We start from the raw sequence: 24,172 nt of genomic DNA, 5'->3' as shown, positions 1-24,172 counted from the left end.
GACCCATAGTTTGAGTTCTGTGTATTTATTAAGGGGGTGCTCCCCCCGCCTCTCTCTGCATCGATGACCGGCGGCTATGTATACAGGGGATTTGGAGCTCTGACCCCTTTACGTGGCCGTTTCAAAAATATGGTGCGTAAAAAAACACCCCGTCAAAAGAAGTGCAAGTCACTTCAGCTGTTTTTGGAGCCGTTTTTCATTGTGTCCAAAAAACTCATCAAAAAGCTTTTGATGCTTTAAAAACGGCTGAAAATCTGAGTTTGTTTCCCCTTGAAAGCAGCTCTGCATTTTACAGCAGTTTTTACTTTAGCGTGTGAACATGCCCTTAAAGGGAGTATTCCCAGAATTAACATTTATCACCTATCCCCAGGATATGTGATAAGTATCTGATTGCTAGGACCCCAACGATCACTAGAACAGGGGTCCTGAACCCCCAAAGTCTATTGGACGGATGAAAACAGCCGAGCGCTGTGCTCGACTGTTTCCGTCATTTCCATAGACTTTGAAAAAAAGCGTCAGTGCGCATGCTCGACCGCCACTCTGTTCAATGTCCCCCTCACTGCGGTTTTGCAATGAGGAGGATCAGGGTACCCGGTACCCCCTTTCTGCTCATCGTGGGGCCCCAGTGGTCAGACACATCCTGTGAATAGGTGATAAATGTCAATTTTGGGAACCTTTATGCTCCCAGCGGTCGATGCGTCCATGGAGAGAGGGCGGAGGGGCTGTTGTAATGTGCTGGCAGCCATGATGACAGTTCTTCTCCCCTCAACGGTGACTGGTGATAATAAAGACACAAGGAGAGCGACTACCCCTCTACCCTGGATTCTCCCTGCCCCCTTATTACCAGGACACAAGAAAACTTTTTCTGCTGGGATCTAACAGACAGAGTGAACAGTGCACCATGTTTTTATTTACTGACAGCAAGCAGAGATCTTGAGAGCTGCATAGTTTGTTTCAGGTTTTTTTTTTATTGCAAAATTTATTAAAATAACATGAAAAAAGAACTTGAACAATGATTACACTTTACATAAACATTGTTCTGTATGTCATATAGAAATATGATATCATATCTTCTGCCCTGTTGTGCACACACTTTGTCCTCTCGCCTGCAGACGTTGCCCCCAGAGCTCAGCACCTCCACACTGCTGTGTATATAACCTTTGTACACAGCCACAGTATGTGACCCTACCTGGACTACAAGTCCCGACATGCACCGTTTCTGCCTGTTTCTGGCGTGCTGTGTGGACGCGGTACATAGAGAGGAGTGATCTGTGATCGCTGCTGGAGAACCGATCACCTCGAGGTCCTGCCTGCACCCTGCCGATCTTGGGGAGGACACTGCTCATACAGGTGACTACACTCCCCATCATCCACAACTAATACGATATACATGATAGTGTCCTCTGCACAGCGTCTTACATTGTATTACGTCTATCTCCTCACATGCATGATCGGATCGACCGATCACGTAGGGTATTGCAATAGGCAGACGGGAGGGATAAGCAGATGCCAGATACCTACGGCAGCCGCTTATATATGAGGAGAGCGGAAGGATCATGTCCGACTGTTGTTCCCACGTCGCTAGACATCGGGAGCAGTTGGGCACCCCATGGACGATAGATTATCGGCCGATATAGCTTTGTACAAGTTATCAGCTAGAATGATGATCTGTATGCTATGTCGCTCGTAGTATACAGGACAGCCGACTGCTATATATATGTGTATATATATATATATAAAAGGGATAGCGTATATTTCTGGTGTTGTATTCTGCAATTTTTTGCAAAAAAGCCCCCCAAAAATCCTGCAAACGTTGCAGATTTGTGGGCAGAAAATCTGCTGCAGAAGTTACAGGCAATAATCTCATCCACCAGCTGCTGAATGTTTTCTGCGTGGAAATCTGCGCTGGCTGCGGGTTTTCACCTTTTCGGTTGTAGAAGGGGGGGGGGGGACGGGACAGGATCGGGTTTTGCTGTGGATAAAATCCGCTTCACGTGTGATCTAGGGTTGTGTTCAGATCTGTGTTGGAGACTTCGTCGCAGATCCGGAGAAAGTGGCGCAGCGTGCTGCACTATTTCTTTTTCTGCTAAAACAATGGACGCCATGACGGAAGCCAGAATTGGATCCAGGAGAGGAGACCTATAAGGCCTTTCTTTACGTATTTCTTATGTTTAGATTCCGTTCCTGGTTTTGGAAAAAAAAACAAAAAACGCATGCAAAATCTGCACTGTGGGAACCCAACCTTAGGCTGGGTTCCCAAGTAGCGTAAACACTGCGGAATTTCCGCAACGGAATTCTGTGCAGAAATTTACAGTAGCAGCAAAGTGAATGAGATTTAGAAAATCGCGCGCCCACGCTGTGGAAAAAAAACGCACAAAAATCGAGCGGAAAGTATTCTGCGGTGCGTTTTTCAATTCTGCAGCATGTCCGTTCATGCTGCGTGTTCTGTGCGGAGATGCTGCGTGTTTGTTCCTAAGACTTCAATGAGGAGCAATATGAGCAGAAAAAACGCACTATTTTGTGTCAGGTCTCCGTTTTGACGTTCCGTCTGAATTTTCCGTTGGAACGGAGCCCTGACTGACACAAACAGAACTGAGGTTTCCATTACCATTGATTTCAATGGTGACGGATCCGGTGTAAATGGTTTCCGTTTGTCTCCATTGTGCAGGGGTTCCGTCGTTTTGACGGAATGAATAGCGCAGTCGACTACGGTATTCATTCCGCCAAAATGACGGAACCCCTGCACAACGGAGACGAATGGAAACCGTTTGAATCGTATCCATCACCATTGTAATGAATGGTGATGGAAACGAAAACCTCTGGTTTCCGTTTGTGTCAGTCAGGGCTCCGTTCCGACGGAAAATTCAGACAGAATGTTGGAACGGAGCCCGGATGCCGATGTGAACGCAGCCTCACCAGCGTTTTTCTAGACCTTCTGCTGCAGATTTTCTGTTGCAGAAAATCTGCGGCGTATCCTGTGTGTGGGAACATACCCTAATAACTGTACTGTAACGAGCCGTCCACCTGTGCGATCACATGACTAGGACAGAATTGTATCCACTGGAAGTAACGAATAAAGGTTCATACTGAATTACAGCAAGCAGAGATCTAAGGCCCCATGCACACGACTGTAAAAAAACGCCGTAATTGTGGTCCGCAATTACCGACCCGTCCGGTTCTATTTGCCGCGGACACCTTTCCATACCGCTACGGATAGGTGTCCGTGCCGGGAATTGTGAAGCATGTGACGTCCAATAATAATACCTGACATGATTGATGCGTTTTTTGGAAATTAGAGGGTGTGTTTTCTTTTTCTTCATAAATAATTTTTCGTGTGAAGTCACTGACAGCCCTTTGTAGTCTTTTCGGTAAAGCGGCTTCTAATTTCTTTCCTTCACGTTGAGCGCGCGATTTCCTGGATGTTTCCTTTGTAACATGAACTATAAACAGAAGCAGCGGGCCGCCATTTTCTCTGGTGTGGTGTTTGCTTCTGATTATAATTTCTGCTTGTTATGGAGCATTGAGACCGGCATCACCTCGTTATGCGTTTTATTGACTTTCCTGGTTGCCAGCCATCCTTAAAGGAGACTTACTAGAAGAAATGTATAATCACAATGTGAAAACCGTCTTCTAATATCTTACTGACCGGCTGATACATGATTTACAGGCCCAATGCCTGAGGCTGCACTACTGAGAGGTTCTGATGACAACATTTCTCCTTCTGATTTTTGGCAGTTGTATTATTGTCATGGTGACCAAATCACCATCTACATCACCGTTTCCACGTATACACCCATAACTGCCTACAGTCAAGCCTGTAAATATCAATGTATAGTTACTAAAATGAAAAATAAAAATCTGGATAACAAATCCAATCCCTTGTATTCACTCCTCCACGATTCATTTTTGCTTTCCGTCGGAGGTACATGTCGGGAGGATTCCCTGGCGTATGCCTCCGGCAGAAGGCTGCGGCCTAGGCTCCCATTAAAAAATAAATAAAATACTCCGTGGTATAAGTTGTTTTTGTATACCTCTGTATAGGAAAGCGCAGTCGTCTACTCTATTCTTATACACAAAGGACAATTTTGGCATACACCATGTACATGCGGCCCTATGGCTATGTGTAACGTATATGATTGTGGGCTCACGGGTACACAAGCCTTGCCGCAGGAGAGCGACTGTAATTTGACGGCCATTGTCTCATGGCATCTCTATCAAAATGATGCCAAGAAATAAGGCCTCAAATTTTATGGCTGACGGGAGGCAAAAAAGATTTTAGAATAGTCATCGTGTCAATTTATCTTGCGTTTCCGTCTAAGAATTGTATGTGATCCGTTTATAAAAAAACAAACAAAACAAAAACGCCAAAATCCGCAGCATAAAAACCGCATTTAAAAATGCATAAACAATACAATATTGAGTGCAGATTTTCTGCATCAAATGCAACGTGTGTATGTCGCCTTAAAATGACTGTCCTAAAATAGACTGGTGATTGTAAAAGTTGGATCAGTGGGACCCTAGTCCTGACCTCAATAGGGAGGGGGTCATACATTTGCAGTTACTTTCCATTTCGTAGACCTTTTAAAGAATACATGCGCACGCTGCGTGGTTTGATGCTAAAAATCTGCATCAATACCGCAGGTAAAATTTACACTTAGAGTATGTTCACACAGGGGGATATGCTGCGTAAAAGTACACCGAGTATCCGCCCTGGTCAACGCAGGGAATTCCAGCCGATAAACCGCACCAAATTGTGGTGCCGTTTTTTGGAATGTCCTCTCTGGAAAACCGCAGGTAAAAAAAAAAAAAAAGCCCATGCTTGCCTGTGGTCATGACGACGCGTCCTTTTTAACGTCCTGCAGCCCGACCTGCTGGGATGACGTTTTATCCGATGATTGGCGGCAGCAGTCACATGGGATGAAACGTCATCCCTGGAGCCGTCCTCTTTTTTTTTTTCTCTGAGTTGCGATTTTTGCTGCCGCTTTTCCGCCGCAAAAATAGCGACATTCATTATTTGTTACGGGTTTTACCTCCCCATTGAATTCAACGGGGAAAAGCCGCAACAGAAAATCAGCGATTCTGCAAGATGCTGCGGATTAAAAAAACGCACCGCAGGTCAAGTTCTGAACGTTGTTTTTGTTCAAACCTCATCTACGCTGCGGATTTTCCGCAATGAAATCCGTTGCGGAAAATAAGCAATATCTACGCTACTTGTGGATTAACGCTTAATATTGCAGGGGGGGGGGGGGTTTATGCGTTTTTTAGGTGCAGGTGCAGATTTTATGCTGCACATTTTGGTGCGTTTTTTTTTACATTTTTTTTTTAATATAAACATGTGATACGCTTTTCTGAGACGGAAACACAAGATAAGTGAACATGCGACAAACTTTGAAATCCGCACCGCACCCGCCTTTTTAAATCCTGCTCTGGTTCCTGTCGCGCTGATGTTCATGTTCCAGAGTGATGACGTGTCACGGTACGAACACACAGCGTATTCAGGGCGGATACGCTGCGTCAACCTGTGCAGCGTATCCGTCCTGAACAGCGCAGTGAATGCCGTCCGAAAAATCGCACCACACTGTGGTGCGCTTTTTCGCCAAAATTTTCGCTGCGTAAAGCAGCGCCGGATTTTTTAAAAAAAAGCTTTCATACTTGCCCCCTCATTCTTCTCTGCACACAGTCCGGCCCCCTGGGATGACATTGCAAGCCATGTGAGCTGCAGCTTGTGATTGGCTGCAGCGGTCACAGGGGATGATGTCATCCCAGGAAGCCGGACTGGAGAATAAGAACTCTGGGTAAGTATAACTTTAAAAAAAATTGTTGCTTTTTTTTGCGGTGGAATCGGTGATTCTGCCGAAAATGTCGCAACACACACTGCTTTGTTGCGGGTTTAAGCACCCCATTGAATTCAGTGGGGAAAACCCGAAACAGAAGAGCTGCGATTCCGCAGCATTAATTGACATGCTGCAGTGGTGGAATCTGCACCGCAGGTCAATTTATGTGTGGGGTTTTTTCGGCGGCTTTTTTCCGCAGTGTGGGGACGAGTTTTGTTGAAATCTCACCCACACTGCTGCTACTGTAATGTGCTGCGGATTTTCCACAATTAATCCGTTGCAGAAAATCTGCAGTGTTTACGCCGTGTGTGTTCCTACTCTTAATGACCTCACATGACCGCGGCAGTGTCATGACAAGGTGCCACTGTGGCCCGCAATGATTGGCGCCCACGGTCAGTTGACGTCATAATGATGGCGTGTCCTAGCAATAAAACCTAAACAATGAAGGGGCGGCGAGGGGCGAATTTTAAAGGAGTTCTATTATGAAGACAGACACTTTTCTTCCACGATTTTTTGGAAAAACCCCTAGAAACTGTGTTATGTGAATGTCCCCTTCAGGTTCCATTTACAGTATTTTTGGTCTTATCTTGCAGCGATAATGCTCCTTGAGATCCTGGCGACCCTCGTAGTTGGAGCGATCCTTTACCATTATTTGTTTAAAAAAAAAGATGAGACCTTGTCCATGGGGGACGGCTGGTGGGGCGCCGGGCAGAGACAAGACGATGACAATGAAGAAATTCACCCTTTCAAAATCGAAACGTCAGATGAAGAATTGAGGGTAAGACGGTTTTGATGTTTTTTTATCTTCTTTCCTTAAGAAGCCAGCGGTCCTTTTTTATATTAACTCCCAAATTGCCACCCTACTTAAATTACTGATTGATCGTACCTGTCCATTCACTGCTAATATAAGTAATCAATGGCAGACTGGGGTTGTTGGATGGAGTCGTTTGAGTATCTGACTTGGTTTTTACGGGTCCAGATTGCTGTAGCAGAAATTCAGTCCTATCGTGAATTTTTTCTGTTATGCTGGATTCACACGAGCATGTTCGGTCCGTAAATACGGAACGTATTTCGGCCGCATTTCCCAGACAGTGCAGGGAGCCGGGCTCCTAGCATCATAGTTATGTACGACGCTAGGAGTCCCTGCCTCACCGTGGAACTACTGTCCCGTACTGAAAACATGATTACAGTACGGGACAGTTGTCCTGCAGAGAGGCAGGGACTCCTAGCGTCGTACATAGCTATGATGCTAGGAGCCCGGCTCCCTGCACTGTGTTCGGTCCGGGACTTGCGGCCGAAATACGTTCCGTCCTTTACGGACCGAACATGCTCGTGTGAATCCAGCCTTACAGAGCTCCAAATCCCCCGCATAGATATAGTTAACCCTTTTCTGTCACATTATGGCGATGCAAATTTTTTTTTCGTTCAAACTTGAATTTTTTTAAACAAACATAACAAAAACGATATAAATTTTGTATCACCGTGGTCGTACTGACCCGCAGAATAAAGATAATGTGTCATTTTCACCGTCCAGTGAACATCGTAAAAACTAAACCCATTAGAAAATGGTGGAACTGCTGTTTTTTTCCAATCCAACCCCATTCTGAATTTCTCCCCAGCTTCCCAGTACAATACACACATTAAATGTAATATTAAATAGTACCATTAGAAAGTACAACTTGTCCTGTAAAAATTAAGCCCTCACATGGCTACGTCAACGAAAAAATAAAAAAGTTATGACTTTTTGAAGGCGGGGAGGAAAAAAGAAAAGCTTAAAAACTAAAATTGGTCTGGTCCTGAAAGGGTTAAATGATTCTGTCTACCTGCAGCCACCACTAGAGGGAGCTCACTGCATATATTTATACCTTAAAGGAACAGTGTTACCACCCAAATTTTTTTTAATATGTTAAAGATGTTAGTGCTTTATTAAAAAGTTTGGATTAATTTGTGTGTTACTTTTCCTTCTCTATGGGGGCTGCCATTTTTTTTTCCATTTCTGTATGTGTCGATTAACGACACATACAGACATGGAATACGGCAGCTCCAGTCCTATAGGGACTGCGAACGGGGCCCGTTCCATCCACTAACATGTACGCCGCTGTGTGGGAACGGCGCATGCACCGCTCCCACACAGTTCAATTTGAAATGTGCGCCATTTTCCTGTGGACCGGAAGTCGCGGCCGGACAGTAAGATTACTACTTCCGGTCGCGGCTTCCGGACTTGTGCACATGGAGCAGCGGCAGCAGACGGAGCGGATGGACCGGAGGGAGCGGCGGCGACTGGAGCAGGTAAGTTATTTCTATGTATGTTTGTGTTTCAGTGTGTGTTTACTAGTGTATGTAAACCTACTACACTGTGTGTTAGCTCAAAAAATGGCGACACACAGTGTAGGAGGTTAGACCATTCAATCCCCTCGTTTCTCCCGGCACTAGCCAGGATAAAGGAGGGGGGGATTCTGAGAGCTCACTAGAGCGAGGGCTTTTTACCCAATTTTGCAGCATAAAGCAATGTGGTTGCTTTACCACATGCAATGCTGCAATTTTGGGAATGGCTCCATCTAGTGACCAGCAATGGGAAATATTATAAATTAGAATCCAATTGAATCCAATTTATAATATTTCCTGACTCGTGAAAAAAAATAAAAAATTAGAACAATGTTTAATCACCTATACACTAATTGTTTAACAAAAAAAATAAAAAATCATGTTTTGCTGGCAACACATTCCCTTTAAACTCCATACTAACACAGTATGCAGTAATCTCCTAAGCTCCCCCTAGTGGTGGCTGCAGGTAGACAGAATTGTATCTTTAAACTCTGATTATGCAGGGGATTTGGAGCTCTGTATCAGAAAAATGGAACTCTGATCGCTATAAAGATATATTAAGAAATTAATCCGTATATAATGTTGGACCTAAAAACAACCGGATGATAAAAAGTGAACATTCGCTGTAAGACGAGTCACATCTGAATATTTTACCCCCTTCTGGGAGTTTATATGTGGGCATATATTGTTTCGTCTCATCTAATTCATTTGTTTCTTCACAGGATTTATTTAGCCGTATTGATAACACCCGCTACTCCGAGCCTCTTGAGGGCAGCCGCTTTAACTATGGCTTCAACTCCAGCCATCTCAAGAAAGTGGTGTCTTACTGGAAGGAAGGCTTTAACTGGAAGAAGCAACTGGAAATCCTAAACCAGTACCCACATTTCAAGACCAAAATTGAAGGTACCTCCTTCTGGGGTTGACCTGATCTTCATAAATATGTGCAAGGATTTAGGCTCCACAGTCACACGTGACGCACAAAATCATAGCATTAGGCTACGTTCACACTAACGTCGCCCACCTCGGACGTTAAAGACTGCCGTTTTCCATGTCCGAGGTGCAACCGCGCAGGACACGTTGTCACGGATCCCCCACAGACTACAGTCTATGGAGGGATGTCCTATTTTTCAACGTACTGTTCACAATCTCCGTTGAAACGACGGTGTGTGAACGGCCCCATTTAAATACATGGGTCCGTGTGACGGCCGTTGTATTAACGGCCGTCACGCGGACGAGATTCACGTTCGTGTGAATGAGCCCTTCCTGCGACTCGCTAGTAACCTCACTGTCTCCCTATGGTCACAGAACTTTTCTCCCCATAGACAAACCTTAAGGTCACTGATTTCACAGCGGACAACCGCAGTTTTCTGAGTTGCAATACCAGACACAGCCTACGGCCAAGAGTGGTGCTGTTTCTCTTATTGGAGATGGATTCGGGTGGATATTGCACCCGCTGTGACCCAACAGTTATATTTTTGTGTATTTGCTATAAGTGAGTTCTATTACTAATATTTGTTTTAGGCCTTCTTGTCCAGTATGGATAACCCACCCTCCCCCCGACACTGTAGTTTCTTAAAGGGGTATTACACGGATAAAAATCCTATTTTACATACCGAAGTGAACCAAAACACTTCCACTTCCTGTTTTTTTTTTTTTGTAGTACCACAACTGGTTTATGTCATGGCACCACATGGTGCCAGTCACTGCTGCGTGGCTCCCCCACTACTAACTCTGCAATGACAGCCTGGCCCTTTAAACGCTGATATCTTTATACACGTTCTATCATGTCGACAGATCCATTATCTCTGCGCTCGTCTTCCACGCTGCGGGTAATGAGTGCAGTATAATCAGCCCGCTCCATAATTATCTGTCATTTCTGCCCTAGTTTCATCCCTTCGTCCAGCGGGAATATTACATATGGGAAATGTGTAGGTTTTTAATTAAATATGATTTCCCCAGAATTCGAGAAGGACTGAACTCCTAGAAATAGACCAGATGTAATTAATACAAAAATATGCATATTCCCTGTCGCCTCCTTTGATGTGTATATTTCTCACATACTTTTTCTGTCTTTAGAAAATCAAAGGGAAAAAAATATTTTTTTATGAATCTAATATTAGAGGGGTTTTCCCTTCATAGCGTGGGTGATATGCTATTACTTTCTGATCAGTGGGGGTCCGACTGCTGGGACCCCAGGCTCCTTAGAATGAAGGGTCTGCAGCACTTGCTAAGCATTGCGGCTCCTTCTCAGGGTTTCCCTGCACAGCAATGTTCCTGGCTGCCTCCTACGTAGAGAACTGCAACACGTCCCTTCTTCGTTATCTGGATCGGCAGAGGTCCGAAACCCACCAATCAGAAGAGACGTTGTATTGCTTCAAGGCCACCTCTAACAAGGCGATGTTTGGGACCAAGAAAAGATGTGCTCCATGTTTGGTGGATCTGTCAACGATTGGTTACTGAGGGTCGTTGGTTTAATACATACCCCAAGGACCCCCAGTTTATATTACTTGTAAAGAGGACCTGTCCCATCGACTGACATGTCTATTTTATGAAATTCTTGTGTTCCCTATGAAATAACAATTCTGGATAATTATTTTCTTAGAACTTTGCGCTGTGCCATTCCTCTGTTATTCCTACTGGAAATGTATAAATTGACAACTGGATGTTACCATTCACCTTGTCAAAGGGGCGTGTCCCTACCTAAGTCTCACTCTGTCAGCAATGATTGGACAGTGTCTGTCCGTGTAGGGACACCCACCCAACTGGTAAGACCCAGTTGTCCATTTATTCATACATTTCCAGGAAGAAGAACAGAGGAACGGCACAACGCAGACAGGTAAAGCATTGTATTCCATTTTGGAGCATGTTTTCTTAGAGAGGACCTGTCCCCTCTCCTAACGCCTTCCTGGGGCCATTGCCCATGCATGAAAATAATCCCTCTATTTCCTTCGAGTTAGTCGAGGCCTGACTAATAAATTGAGAAATTGACAATGTTTTTCAAGATTCTCAACTCATTGCTGAGAATATCAAGAATTGAGATCTAATGTAAACCATAAATGGACTTCTTGTGGGTCCCTCCAGGCATCAACATCCACTTTCTCCATGTGAAGCCAACAAACCTTCCCGCTGGCCGGAGAGCCAAGCCTCTTATCATGGTTCACGGCTGGCCCGGATCGTTCTATGAATTCTACAAAATCATCCCCCTCCTGACGGACCCCACCAGCCACGGTCTCAGCGACGAGCATATCTTTGAGGTTATCTGTCCATCTATTCCTGGATATGGATTCTCCGAGGCCTCTCACAAGCAAGGTACAGTGTATATAGCAAGCAATGTACTGTCTATATGGACTGCTTGACCCCCCCCCCCCCCTCCCCGAACCCTCTCAATATCATCTACTGCTGGGGGAAATACAAGTCTGACATGTTTTATTTTCCGGCCGATAATATGGTTTCCCCGTGTGATAAGCGACATCCTGACGGCGCTCATCTCCATCCACTGTACTGCAGGTATAGCAGGTAAATTTGCCCGAGCTGAAGTCCCAATCAGACTTGATTGTATATGGCTCTTCACCATGATTATTGCCTCTATATCGAATACATATGAAGATGCCCCCACCAAAAAAAAATGTGTATATGTGTTGTCTGTGCGGGCACAAGACCCGGATATTACACTGTAACTTTTCAGGATCTCTGCACTCACTGAAAACACGTAAACTATAAGACCTCATGCACACGGCCGCGGGCCGCATTTTTGTGCCGTACAAAGTATGGGAGCACGGCCCGTAAAATCTGTGAAGTAAGGACATGCTCCATAATTCCCGGCACGGTTCTATGGCACGGACACCTATCCGTAGTGATGTGGAAAGGTGTCCGCGGCCATTAGAACCGGGCGGGTCCGTAATTGTGGACAGTATTGCGGTCCGCAATTAGTTTTTTTTACGGTCATGTGCATGGGGCCTAAGGCAATTACTATTGGCCGCGGACAAGTTTCGGTATCTCGACGGATAGGTGCCTGTGCTGCAGAACTGTGCCGGGTATAATCTGAAAAGTAGGACATGCTCCGTTTTACCGGCCGTTCTCCCATGCTTTGTTTGGGAGCACGACACTAAAATGCGGCCGGCCGTGCCTGCAATCGCGGACCGTGATTATGGTCACGCCCATATGGGTAAGCTCTAAGGCAGGGGGCTGTCATCTGCGGCCCGCGGGACACAGAGCCGCTAGTATCGGCTCTGCTCCGAGACTCTGGAATTCCGCAATAACAGGCCCATAGACTTCTGTTAGTCACGGGTACCTTCCCGTTTTCTCACGGGAAGGTGCCCGTGCCGTTAAAAAAAAATAGAACATGTTCTATTTTTTCATTTTACGGGCCGTGCTGCTATGCTTTATAATGGGAGCACGGCTCGCAAAAGCGGCCGGCTGTCCGTGCCCGGCTGTGCTCGTAATTACGAGCATGGTCGTGTGCATGAGGCCTAAAACTGTTACTTATAGAAAATGCCAACTAAAGGACAAAGTCACCGTTTTACCATCCGTTTCCGAGAAGCCCATTCAAAGGTGACAGACAAAATGGCTAACTTCTGATTTACTGGTATTTTGCCTAAAGAGGACTGATTCTCCCCCCCCCCCCCCCCCCCCAAAAATGTTCTCCTAATGTGACTAGTCCCATCTATCCACACTTGATTTAAACCAGACATCTCCTTTAAAGTCTCGCTATGGTCACCCGTTACTTGTGTAAAGTTTCCTGTGTGTCATTTTTTCAGGATGTGACTCTGTCGCTGTTGCTCGGATCTTTTACAAGTTGATGCGGAGATTGGGCTTCCAGGAGTTCTACGCACAGGGAGGGGACTGGGGATCCATGATCTGCACAATCCTTGCACAGATTGCTCCCAGGTGAAGGAACAAAGTGAATACTGTTATAGTCTTTTTCATTATACAACATTTTGTTTTTTAAGTAAAGTTCAAAATGTTGTGTTTTTCCAGATACAGATCTCCAAATCCACTGCATAGCTAGTGTTAAACCCTAAAATTCTGGCTGTCTGAAGCCACCACTAGGGGGAGCTTAGAACTGTAGACTTTTATGCATTCAACTTAAAGAGTCTCTGTCACCACATTATAAGTGGCCTGTCTTGTACATGATGTGATCGGCGCTGTAATGTAGATTACAGCAGTGTTTTTGTTATTTAGAAAAACGATAATTTGTGACGGAGTTATGACCTATATTAGCTTTATGATAATGAGTTTCTTAATGCCCAACTGGGCGTGTGTTACTTTTTGACCAAGTGGGCGTTGTGGAGAGGAGTGTATGACGCTGACCAATCAGTGACCAATCCGCGTCATACACTTCTCTCCATTCATTTACACAGCGCATAGTGATCTTACTAGATCACTATGTGCAGCCACATACACACACATTAACGTTACTGAAGTGTCCTGAGAGTTAATAGACATCACTACCAGCCGGGACGTGTTGTTTATTCACTATTCTGACACTTCGCTAACGTTTGTGGTTGATTTACAGCACAGCAGGCGTAGTCTCGCGAGATTACGCTGTAAACTGTCATATAGCGAGACTACACCTGCTGTGCTGTAAATCACAGAGAAGTGGTCAGGATTCTGAATACACATCCCATCCCGGCTGGAAGTGATGTCTATTCATTGTCAGGACACTTGAGTAACGTGTTTGTGTGTGTGTGTGTTTTTGTGTGTGTGTGTGTGTGTATGTGGCTGCACATAGTGATCTACTTATCTGCTGTGTAAATGAATGGGGAGAAGTTTATGACGCTGATTGGTCAGCGTCATACACTTCTCTCCACAACACCCACTTGGTCAAAAAGTAAAACACGCCCAGTTGTCTATTAAGAAACTCATTAGCATAAAGCTAAAATTGCTCATAACTCTGTCAAAAATGACGTTTTTCTAAATAAAAAACGCTGCTGTTATCTACATTACAGCGCCGATCAGATTATGTAGGAGACAGGGCACTTATAATCTGGTGACAGAGCCTCTTTAACACAGTATGCAGTTACCTCCCCCTGGTGGTGGCTGCAGGCAGCCAGAATTTTATCATGTAACTAATTACAAATAAAAAAAGAAAAATGTAAAGTAAAAAATAGAATATAGTATATTTTATTAATTATTATTTTTATTTATAGCAACGTCAAGGGTTTGCATCTGAACATGGTTGCGGTGATGAGCCCTAAGCTGTCGGTGGTGCTCTCCATATTGCTTGGTCAGCGGTTCCCTGGGCTTTTTGGCTTTGAGGAGGAGGACGTAAGAAGGATGTTTCCCTTTATGAAGAAGGTTGTCAATCATACTGTAAAGGAGAGTGGCTACATGCACCTCCAGGCCACTAAGCCCGATACAGCAGGTGACTTGTTACCATTTTCCCTATTACTAGTCAATATACAGGATCTAATGAAGGCAGGGACGTGAGGCCTTGAAGGTCTTGTAAGAGATTCGAAAAACATGGCTACTTTCTTCCAGAAACAGCGCCACTCTTGTCCGTAGGCTAAGTTCTGGCATTGCAGCTCAGCCCAATGACTTGAGTAGGACAGCTGCAATACCACCAATGTCCATGGGCAAGAGTGGCGCTGTTTCATACAGACCTACCAATATGCAGGGTACATGTAGTGCTAGGATTTTTCTTATCCAGGCAGTTATGTTTCTAATAAACGTAAATGAGCGGTGAACGTCTGAAATCCTGATGTGTGTTACAATGTTATTGAAGGAGAGGAAGGATCAAAGAATGACATCAGAGATTATGGGTAATTCACATTTATGCTCGTTCGCAGGTGAAATTATTCAGGAGACTAAAATAGAGAATATATTGTCCTCCATATATCATCCGGAACCTCGTAATGTCCCCTCCATAGAGGACTCGTGTAAATTTTGGACTAATAATTAACCGTTTGCGGTCCCCCCACCCTGAATAGATACAAAACAACATGAAGCCAATTTAGTGGTCAACTGCCATGTAATGTAATGTGGCCGGCGTTAAACTGAATCTTAACCTTTTATTATCATGTCGTTCTTCGGTCAAATTCTGTGATGGTTAATTTTCATAATATGTCTTTTATAGCATTCAGAGCACTGTTTTTCTGATACAGAGCTCCAAATCCCCTACATAGATAGAGATAAATGATAAAATCCTGTCTACCTGCAGCCACCACTAGAGGGAGCTTACTCCATACAATGTATACCTTGAACACAACAATAACACAGTATGCAGTAAGCTCCCTCTAGTGGTGGCTGCAGGTAGACAGGATTTTTTTTTTCTAATTTATCTGTCTATGTAGGGGATTTGGAGCTCAGTAGGCTATAAAGGTATAATAAGAAATCAGTACAGAATTTTGGACCTATTTTAGGTTAAAAACAAGACAAAACTGGCAGTAGCTATAACGATCCGCACAATTTTAAGATCATCAGCTCTCCTAGGTCTCTGGGACCAAATACGATCGGTTTCAATCAATTAAAATCTGCGCCACTGGTTGGAGCAATTCTTGATCTGCTAGTAAATGCATTTTATACAGAAAGAGGAGAGAAGTTGTTACGTATTTGCTGAATCCTGTCTGACGTGTTTTATGTATACTATGGTGATTGTATACCGTAAGCTCATTCCACGGCGCCGCGCTCATTAGTGTATGTGCCTGCCAGTCATATCCTGGGATAATGGGATTAACATTCTTAAAGCAATAGAAATCTTAATAATGGCCCTCGTTACGTGACTGAAAACTGATCTGACTGGTTGCTATGGGCATCGCCTCTTTATACGTGAGGTCGTACGTTTTCTGTTGTCGTAATGCCTTCCTCTGTACATCTGTTGATCCCATGAAGGTCCCCAGATATATAAACTTCTACGGAGACATAGATAAATGATATCCATGTGCTTTTATTTTTATTTGAGGGGAAATAAAACCTTTTTGCGCTTAAGGGATAAATATATTTTCCATCACACTTCATACATCTGGCTGTCCAGCTTATCCTGGCGCCATCTGTCCCATTGGAGATGGTAAAACATCCTACACATTATCTGGCGCTTGTGTTCCTTGCATCCCACCTCAACCCTCCTGTGTGGGAAGACATTTTAATGCGACATATGTTCACTCTGAGGTGTAGTGTGAAACGCATCGCTCTCCATTTTACTACATCTCCTATGTAAAGTGATGGAGATGTAGCAAAACTGGTGCAAAGGAAAAGTGAAGCCGTTTCCCATAGCAACCAATCAGATTCCAGCTTTCATTTCTTAGAGGCCTTTTTTTAAATGAGAGCTGGAATCTGGTTGGTTGCTATGGGAAACGGTTTCACTTTTCCTTTGCACTAGTTTTGATAGATCTCCCGCAGTATATTTTATAGGGGTCAGCTTGCTGTGGTAAATCGGTAGCGCCAAATATTCACATATCTCACACTGCTCCGTTTTTTTTGTCTCCAAGATTACATTATGTGGAGGGGAGACATTCATTGAACATAATACAGCAGTGGTCCCCAACCTGTTGTCAAACTACTACACCCAGCATGTCATAGTTTCACACACAACAGTTGGAGAGTTACAAGTTTCGGCTGTCAGGGCATGCTGGGAGTTGTAGTTTCGTAAAAGCTGGAGAGCCACATGGTGCAGTTAAGTGGTCTCTGTTTGAGGTATACATTGGGACATTCTCCCGACTCAGGCTTGCGTCACAGACTCAGTTTAGCGTATAACCGTGGCATCCGTCACCATAGAATATAATGGCATACGTTTAGCGTACACGTCATGAACCCTTATGACACTTTTCATGATCTATCCGTTAAACGGACGCCATGATAGTCTGTGTGACTGATACCACTTTTAGTCTACTATTCTATTAAAAAAAGCAAACGGTATACACAACGTATGTTGCACGTCTGAGGCGTCAAGAACACTATTTTTTAGCCTCCGTCCATATTATGGGAGTTTATGGGTACGTTTGACATCCGCTTGAGAGCCACAAGGTGCGGCATCGGTGCATGCTGGGAGTTGTAAATTCACAACAGCTGGAAAGCGAAATGATGCGTCTATGTGCCTGCTAGGAGTCAGCGTGACAATAGCTTGAAGGCCACGAGGTTGGGGCATGCTGGGAATTGTAGTTTTACCTCAGCTGGAGAGCCATGGGGCATGCTGTGACTTCTGTTATAACAGCTGGAGGGCCACGGTTTGGAGGCTGCAGTGACAGGTTCATTTTAATGAAGAAAAAAAAAATTCTCATAAGTGGATAATTCTTCTAAAAACATTTTACGTATTCACTGCGGATGACGGGCAGAATGTGCTCGCTAAGTGACGCCAGCGCCATATATAACCAGACACGTGTTTGTCACTTTCATGAATAAAGACCATTGATCCGAGATCTTAGACGCGACTCTTTCACCTAATTGCAGATATGTTGCTAAATTAGACTTTGATCTCTTACTCAAACGGCATCTGCTCCTGTTTAGAGCCAATTATTAATGAAATAACAGGGCAATAAGCCAAGTCCCTCGCTGGCTGCTGCCGCCGGTATATATAGAGTCTTAATGTGAATCATGTGCCTACTCATAATCTGCTCCAGAAAACGCCACAAACAAAATGACTGAGACGATTACGTGTTCCACTTACTGTTATCCGTGAGGTCCACCAGCAAAGGAAAGTGACTGATACATTGGTTCTTGTACTCAAGGGGAGTCCTTTTTCGTTCCTGTGTGGCAGCCATGCCTTCTGGGTGAGCGGGCTCTACCTGGTACACTCCGAACCAATAAGATGTCTACACACTTTTTGTTCCATCTCATCTCACTGACACAAATGGAGAGAAGCTGCAGCTGCATCCCCCTCCTCCCTGTATTCTATTTACTGTGTTCCTTTACTTCGATTTTTGTTTGGACGGGGGTGATTTTATTGGTACAGAAATCCCGGCTGTGGTGACATGTCTTCAGTGGCATCAGATAAATAAGATCACATGACCTCACGTTTAATAGATGCATGGCAGCTAAAGTCTATGCTCACGCCCATATGTATATTTAGTGCTAGCCTAAGAAAAGTGAGGTCATGTGATCACATGTACATGATGTCACCGCGGAAGACTTCTTACCATGACCATGTGCAGCACGAATTCTGATTCTACAAATGGCAGAGGACCTGAAAATCTAGTTGGCAGTAACTTGGAAAACCCCTTTAAATCTCTGCCCAATACCCCAGACCAAATAAAACATTTGCTAAAGGCAGGTAAGAAAACAAACTAAAGAAGCATTGCTTACCTGTTACAGTATATCCTACAGCGTCTCTGCTCTGGGGGTCCCACAAGTCTTTGTTCTCTGTCCTGCAGTGGTGACCAGCCCCCTACCCGCACATGACTGCTGTTGCCCTCCGCGGTTATGCAGCGGTCACGTGCGGGTAGTCTGCATGCCACCACTGCAGGGCAGCCTACAATGACCGGTGCGACCACTGCGTAGTCGAGGGAAATACTAGATGAGTAATGTTTCTTTTATTTTATCACATTCCCTACCTAGCCAATTTATTTATTTTTCTTTAAAAAAAACCTTTAACCTAAAGGTCTTGGGACCCCAACAATCACATGCCATTTAGGGAACTGCTGTCGTCTTATGTGGCCGTGCGTCCAGTTGGACTTTAGACATTGGGCCAGGATACAGCTTCATCGTCCCCACCGCTGTAGTTCTGCCCCTGGTACGGGGATACTTGTGTTAACCCTTAAAATCTGTTCATCTTTTGCAGGATGTGGCTTAAACAATTCTCCTGTGGGACTTGCTGCTTATATTCTGGAGAAGTTTTCTACATGGACAGACAGAAACTTCTCTGATTACGAGGACGGAGGCCTGGAGAGGTAACTAATCTATATATCTAATCTATATATCTCCTGGGGGCAGTGATTAATTGCGTGATGTCAGAGTGGAGCGAGTGCAATGACTGGCTATGCTATATTGAGAATCACGATGGTACGGTGCTCATTGGCTAAGAAGGTGCCACACGAGCTTATTCGCACCTGCTAGAGAATGCTGGATATTACCTATAGACGTGCTGCCTTTATAGCAGGCCTCTCACCTCTCCTTACATGTCTGTTTTAGTAAATATTTGTCCTCCCCATAAAATAACTATTCTGAAGCATCTTTTGTTATAACTGTGTTTTGCCATTCCTCTATTATTACTCCTTGAAATTTCTGAATAAATTGACAACTGGGTGTTACCATTCCCTTGTTATAGGGGCCTGTCTACTGAGTTTTGATTTGACTGGTATCACCAGTTGTCAATGTATTCATAAATTTGTAGGAGGAATAACAGAGGAACGTTACAATGCACAGTTAAAAAAAAATATATATCCTGGTGCCTTTTTTTTGGGAATAAAAGTATCAACTCAAAATAGATGTCAGGAGAGGTGACAGATCCTCTTTAACAGTGCAATTTTTTTTTTTACCCCACACTGCATTGCCATATCAAGCCAAGAAGACTGTCCTAATATTCATATCCGTATAAAAGCATTTTTGTTGTCAGGTTAGCTTATAAATTTGAGATGAGAAAACAAATTTTACAATTACATCAAATGCTAAAATGGTGGGTAAAGGGACTTAAGGATATTCGTGAATAATAAACTCCTCTTTAGCAACCAGTGTCAGGCAGCTGCTGCTAAGGCAAATAAAATAATAGGATAAATCAAGTGGCATAGAGTCAAATAATGAGAACACCGTTTTATATTACACTAAGACCACACAGGAAATATTGTGTATGGTTTTGGGCACCAGTGTGTAAGAAAATTAAAGCTGTACTGGAGCGGGTACAGAGAAGGGAATGGGTGGGCTTCAGTGCCCAGTAGTGGTGCAGCACAACCATAAAGCTGGGCCATGTTGCGCTGCACTTCTTTTTATATATCGCAGTAGTAGCCGTGTTTATTCCAGCTCGCCCGGTTTCATATATTGCACGTCACTCATTAATACATAAAGACAAGTCTCTTTAATGGTCTTTCATGCCTCGCTGATACTGAGTTCTTGGTCTCTGCCAGAAAATTCACATTGGATGAACTTCTAACCAACATCATGATTTACTGGCTGACCGGCTCCATTGTGTCTTCCATGAGGTTCTACAAGGAAAATGTGGGCAAAGGAATTGGCGTGGCCAAACACGACAAGTAAGTAACCTGTGCTGTGATTGGTCCAATCTCAATGCATTTATGAACAACAAGAAAAGAATATTACAGTGAAGGGGCTTTACTTCTTAAGCGAGTTTTAAACTCATAAAATGTATCTTTCATTATAAAAAATTTCCGTTCACTCTGTAGACCACTCTAGATGTGTATTAGAGGTCTCCCTCTGCTGCTCCTCCTGCCCTCTCATCCTCATGCAGTTCTACAGAAACACTGAGTGAGAAACTGCAGCTGCATCCCCCTCCTCTCCCCTCCGCCCTGTCTTCTATTTACTGTATTATACTAGATGGATATCTTGGAGACTGAGGAGGTTTCTGAACGTTTACAGAGAGCCTGCAGGCAGGGAATGGGTCCCTTTTCCCTGATAGGATATATTACAAAGTTTCATATATTGACTTGTACTACTGATTTATGCAAAGAAAAATTATGGTCGGTATTCATTTTTTTTTCCCCAACAGTCATACTTTTTTTTATGTTCACGTCAATAAAGCTGTACAATCGTTCAGCATCTAAATGGGTAGGGGGGCATTGAGCCCTGCTCTTTAAATACTTGTTGGGTATTTATATATGAGAAACCAAAAGAAAGATCTCAAATTAAACCTTGATGAACTCTGTATCCATCAAAATATGTATAAATTGCTGTCTAATCTGACTATTTAACTATATTGGATACGTGTCCAGAACAAATGCTGAAAATCCATTAGATCATATTTATTTATATATATATATATATATATATATATATATATACTAATTGTACATGGTTGTTTTTTTTCTAAGAAATTTTATGAGAATACAGTAAAAGCTATATTTTACATACAAGACTCTGGATCTACGTTTTCTGAGTGTATAAACAGGAAGAGCTGTCACTTACTATATGTGGGCGGGGCAAGCAGGACTCACAGGCTCGGAGTGGGCGGAGCAAGCAGGACTCAACAGGCTTTGTCTAGGATTGGCTGCAGTTAAACATGAAATCAAATCATAGAAAACAATATATCCCCGAGCTCAGCGTCTCCCCCTCTATCCTATGCTGCCCGTAGATAGGAGACCTGAACGTGCCAGTTTTGTTGTTTTTTCTTAGGCTACAAATTGTAGAGCATTAAAGCATTTACCAACATTAAGGATTTGAATGAACACCCATTTCTTAATATATATGTGTTATCAGGATCTCTCTTTGAGTGGGAGCCGTCCTGAACCGTTCCAGTAGACCAAGTATGTAGGGTTTAGCTGGGATGAAACTGTTTTTTTTTTCACCCAGGGCAAGGAATCCGCTGGTGCCCCTCCCCCACATAGTAATACATACAAATATCAGTATGCTGATGTGCATACATGGATCTGTAGTTTAATGGCCTAATCCTTGGCCTTCACTGGCGCTGCTACTACTGGGTGGTGGCCCTGGCACCCCTCCAACATGCAAACTGAGTGTGCTGCCAAAATTTACTTTTTGTGTTCGTACTCGTGGAGTCCTACACCACATCCAGCATACATACCGCCGCTTTACCCAATTATCAGAATTGCTTCCATTCATAAAGGACCTACTTATATAAAATGTTGTAAATACAATTCACTTACATAAGCAAAGGGTCACCAAAGGGGTTTTTAACGCAACTGCAAACCTGATACCTTGTGTTATTCCTAGAGCAGGGCCTAAGTAGGCGGAGCATGACACTAGAATCTGTCATGCTCCGCCCCGCAGGCTTTGCACTAGGTATAAGACAGCTCTGCCAGAAATGTTTCTTTTTTACAAGGGGGGGACGGACTATTTGCTGTCTGCTTTGTTTTATTGTTTCCCTTCTTGTATCTTCCAGGTTACCTGTCAAGGTTCCTACTGGAGTCGCTTCCTTCCCCAATGAGCTGCTGCATTGTCCTCTCCTCTGGGCCAAGCAGAAATTTATCAACATAGTCTCCTTTAATTACATGCCCCGCGGGGGCCATTTTGCAGCCTTTGAGGAGCCGGAGCTTCTGGCTAAAGATATACAGCAGTTTGTAGGGAAAGTGGAACAGAAGTAACCGTGTCCTCCATACCAGATGACGGAGACCGAATGTATCTTCAGCGTCACCCCTGCTGCGGGGTGAGAACGTATGTCTTACCTCAGATGGGATATTCTCTTTATGATACATTCATACGTACGTCAGTGTATTTTTGTCGACATTTGTAGAATTTATAGAATTGGATACGTTTATGCGTAAGTATTAATATGATTTTCAGGTTTGCTGGCCGACCCACTCAGTACCATGCGGAAGGTGTCCACAAAATCCATACCTCCCAACTTAAGAATATCTCAAATAAAAACACCCGCCGGCAGCAGTGACACACTGCCGCAGGCGGGTGTTTTTATTTTATATGGTTGGCAATTCGGCACGTGACTGGCAATTTGTATTACAGGGTATGTGGCATACCCTATAATACAAATTGCCAATCATGTGCTCCCACATACAGTGCAAGCTACATGCCCTACAATGCAAATAGCCAGTCATATACCCCTATATACGGTGCTCGCCATATGTCCTACCATACAAATTGTAAGCCACGTACCCCCATAAGCCGTGCAAGCTACATGCCTCCCCATTCAAATTGCCATTTACATGCCTCCATAAACCGTGACGCAATAGCCCCTTCCCCCCCCCCCCTCATGACTGCAGGTAGACGGCTGCTTTACTGAGTGATACTGCCACCTGCTGGCAGCACCGTTCAGCTATATCAAGACTCAGCGGGAATGACGAAGGGACTGAATCTGGGACCCTTCTGGGGGTTCGGTATGAAAATCCCATTTCAAAGAGGAGGAAATGGCTGAAAACATTCCATTCGTGTTAATATATTTCCCACGTGTATTGTGTATGATCTGCACTGACCAAGTATAAAATGACATTTTAGGTAGAAGTGTTACATGGGGACGGTTCGATAGACACTACCTGGTGCGACCCTGTATTAGCGACTAGGACTTTTAGCCTACAAGGCATGTTGGGAGTTGTAGTTTGACTTCCTCCGTTATAGAACAGTTGGTTGACTGAAGAGCTGCACATAAGTAATAGAGAAGTTTACCTAGTAAAGTGCGCCCTCTAGTGGTGATTTCTGCTAATCACCAATTACTGACCAAACACTAATACTGCAGCTGATCGTGGACAACTACTCCCATTTTGCAATTTCTGATGACCGAATCTGTAAAATTTGACTCGCTGGCATATTACGCTGATGGGAAGTTTTGAATAATGGGGCTATATTTCCTTTATATTAGATAAGCGTGGTTGAAATACTCAGTACAGAATCGTAGTTCAGCCGCCATTGTCTTATCCAAGGCAAATACCGTGCCGGAATAGGAAATTTGTCCGTTGGTGCGCACGTACATTCCTCTTATGTTTTTCCAGAATTCTAACATTTTTATGTGAACTGAATACTTACTCATGGTGCCTTATAATCACATGATTTTATTTTTGCTGATTTTGTGTATCCAGAACGATTTAATCTTTTTGCAAATATCAATATTAGTTTTCTATATATGTCATATTACTAATAAAATCTCATACGGTTGTGACAAATTCCTTATTTCAGCGATCAGAAATATGACTGCGAAGAGGCTTCTTTAGTCGTAATAATTTTGAGACTTCTATCAACCAATCAGATGCCAGCTTTTATTGCTAAATTTGCACTAGACAGGCATAAAATAACTGCTGATTGGTTTTCTGTGATTAATAGAGATTTTTTTTTTTTATAAACATAGGGACGTTCAGACTTTATAGGTAAGGGTCCCTCGTTCGAGACCTCCATCACGTAGCCAGAGTAGCTTCAAAAAGTGTCTCTCTCTCATTCTGGAGGACTTAACACATCTGTGCAATACACAAAGAACCCATTGTTTTTCAATAAACACCATGTAATGCTTAATT

The 24,172-nt window shown here is 43.7% G+C and overlaps 1 protein-coding gene across 1 annotated transcript; it reads left to right on the top strand.

Moving 5' to 3' along the window:
- The first annotated feature begins 1,208 nt into the window (after window positions 1-1,208).
- EPHX1 (epoxide hydrolase 1) lies at window positions 1,209-23,637 on the top strand. The gene is made up of 9 exons (XM_075863380.1): window positions 1,209-1,350; window positions 6,428-6,612; window positions 8,882-9,062; window positions 11,241-11,468; window positions 12,917-13,046; window positions 14,309-14,523; window positions 18,871-18,979; window positions 20,150-20,275; window positions 22,099-23,637. Exons 2-9 carry the CDS (start codon window positions 6,433-6,435, stop codon window positions 22,298-22,300), a joined length of 1,371 nt encoding a protein of 456 aa, XP_075719495.1. The 5' UTR covers window positions 1,209-1,350; window positions 6,428-6,432; the 3' UTR covers window positions 22,301-23,637.
- Window positions 23,638-24,172: the final 535 nt, after the last annotated feature.

Source organism: Rhinoderma darwinii, chromosome 4 (genome assembly GCF_050947455.1).
Source record: "Rhinoderma darwinii isolate aRhiDar2 chromosome 4, aRhiDar2.hap1, whole genome shotgun sequence".
NCBI lineage: Eukaryota > Metazoa > Chordata > Amphibia > Anura > Rhinodermatidae > Rhinoderma > Rhinoderma darwinii.
This window is presented reverse-complemented; position numbering and strand designations above follow the sequence as displayed.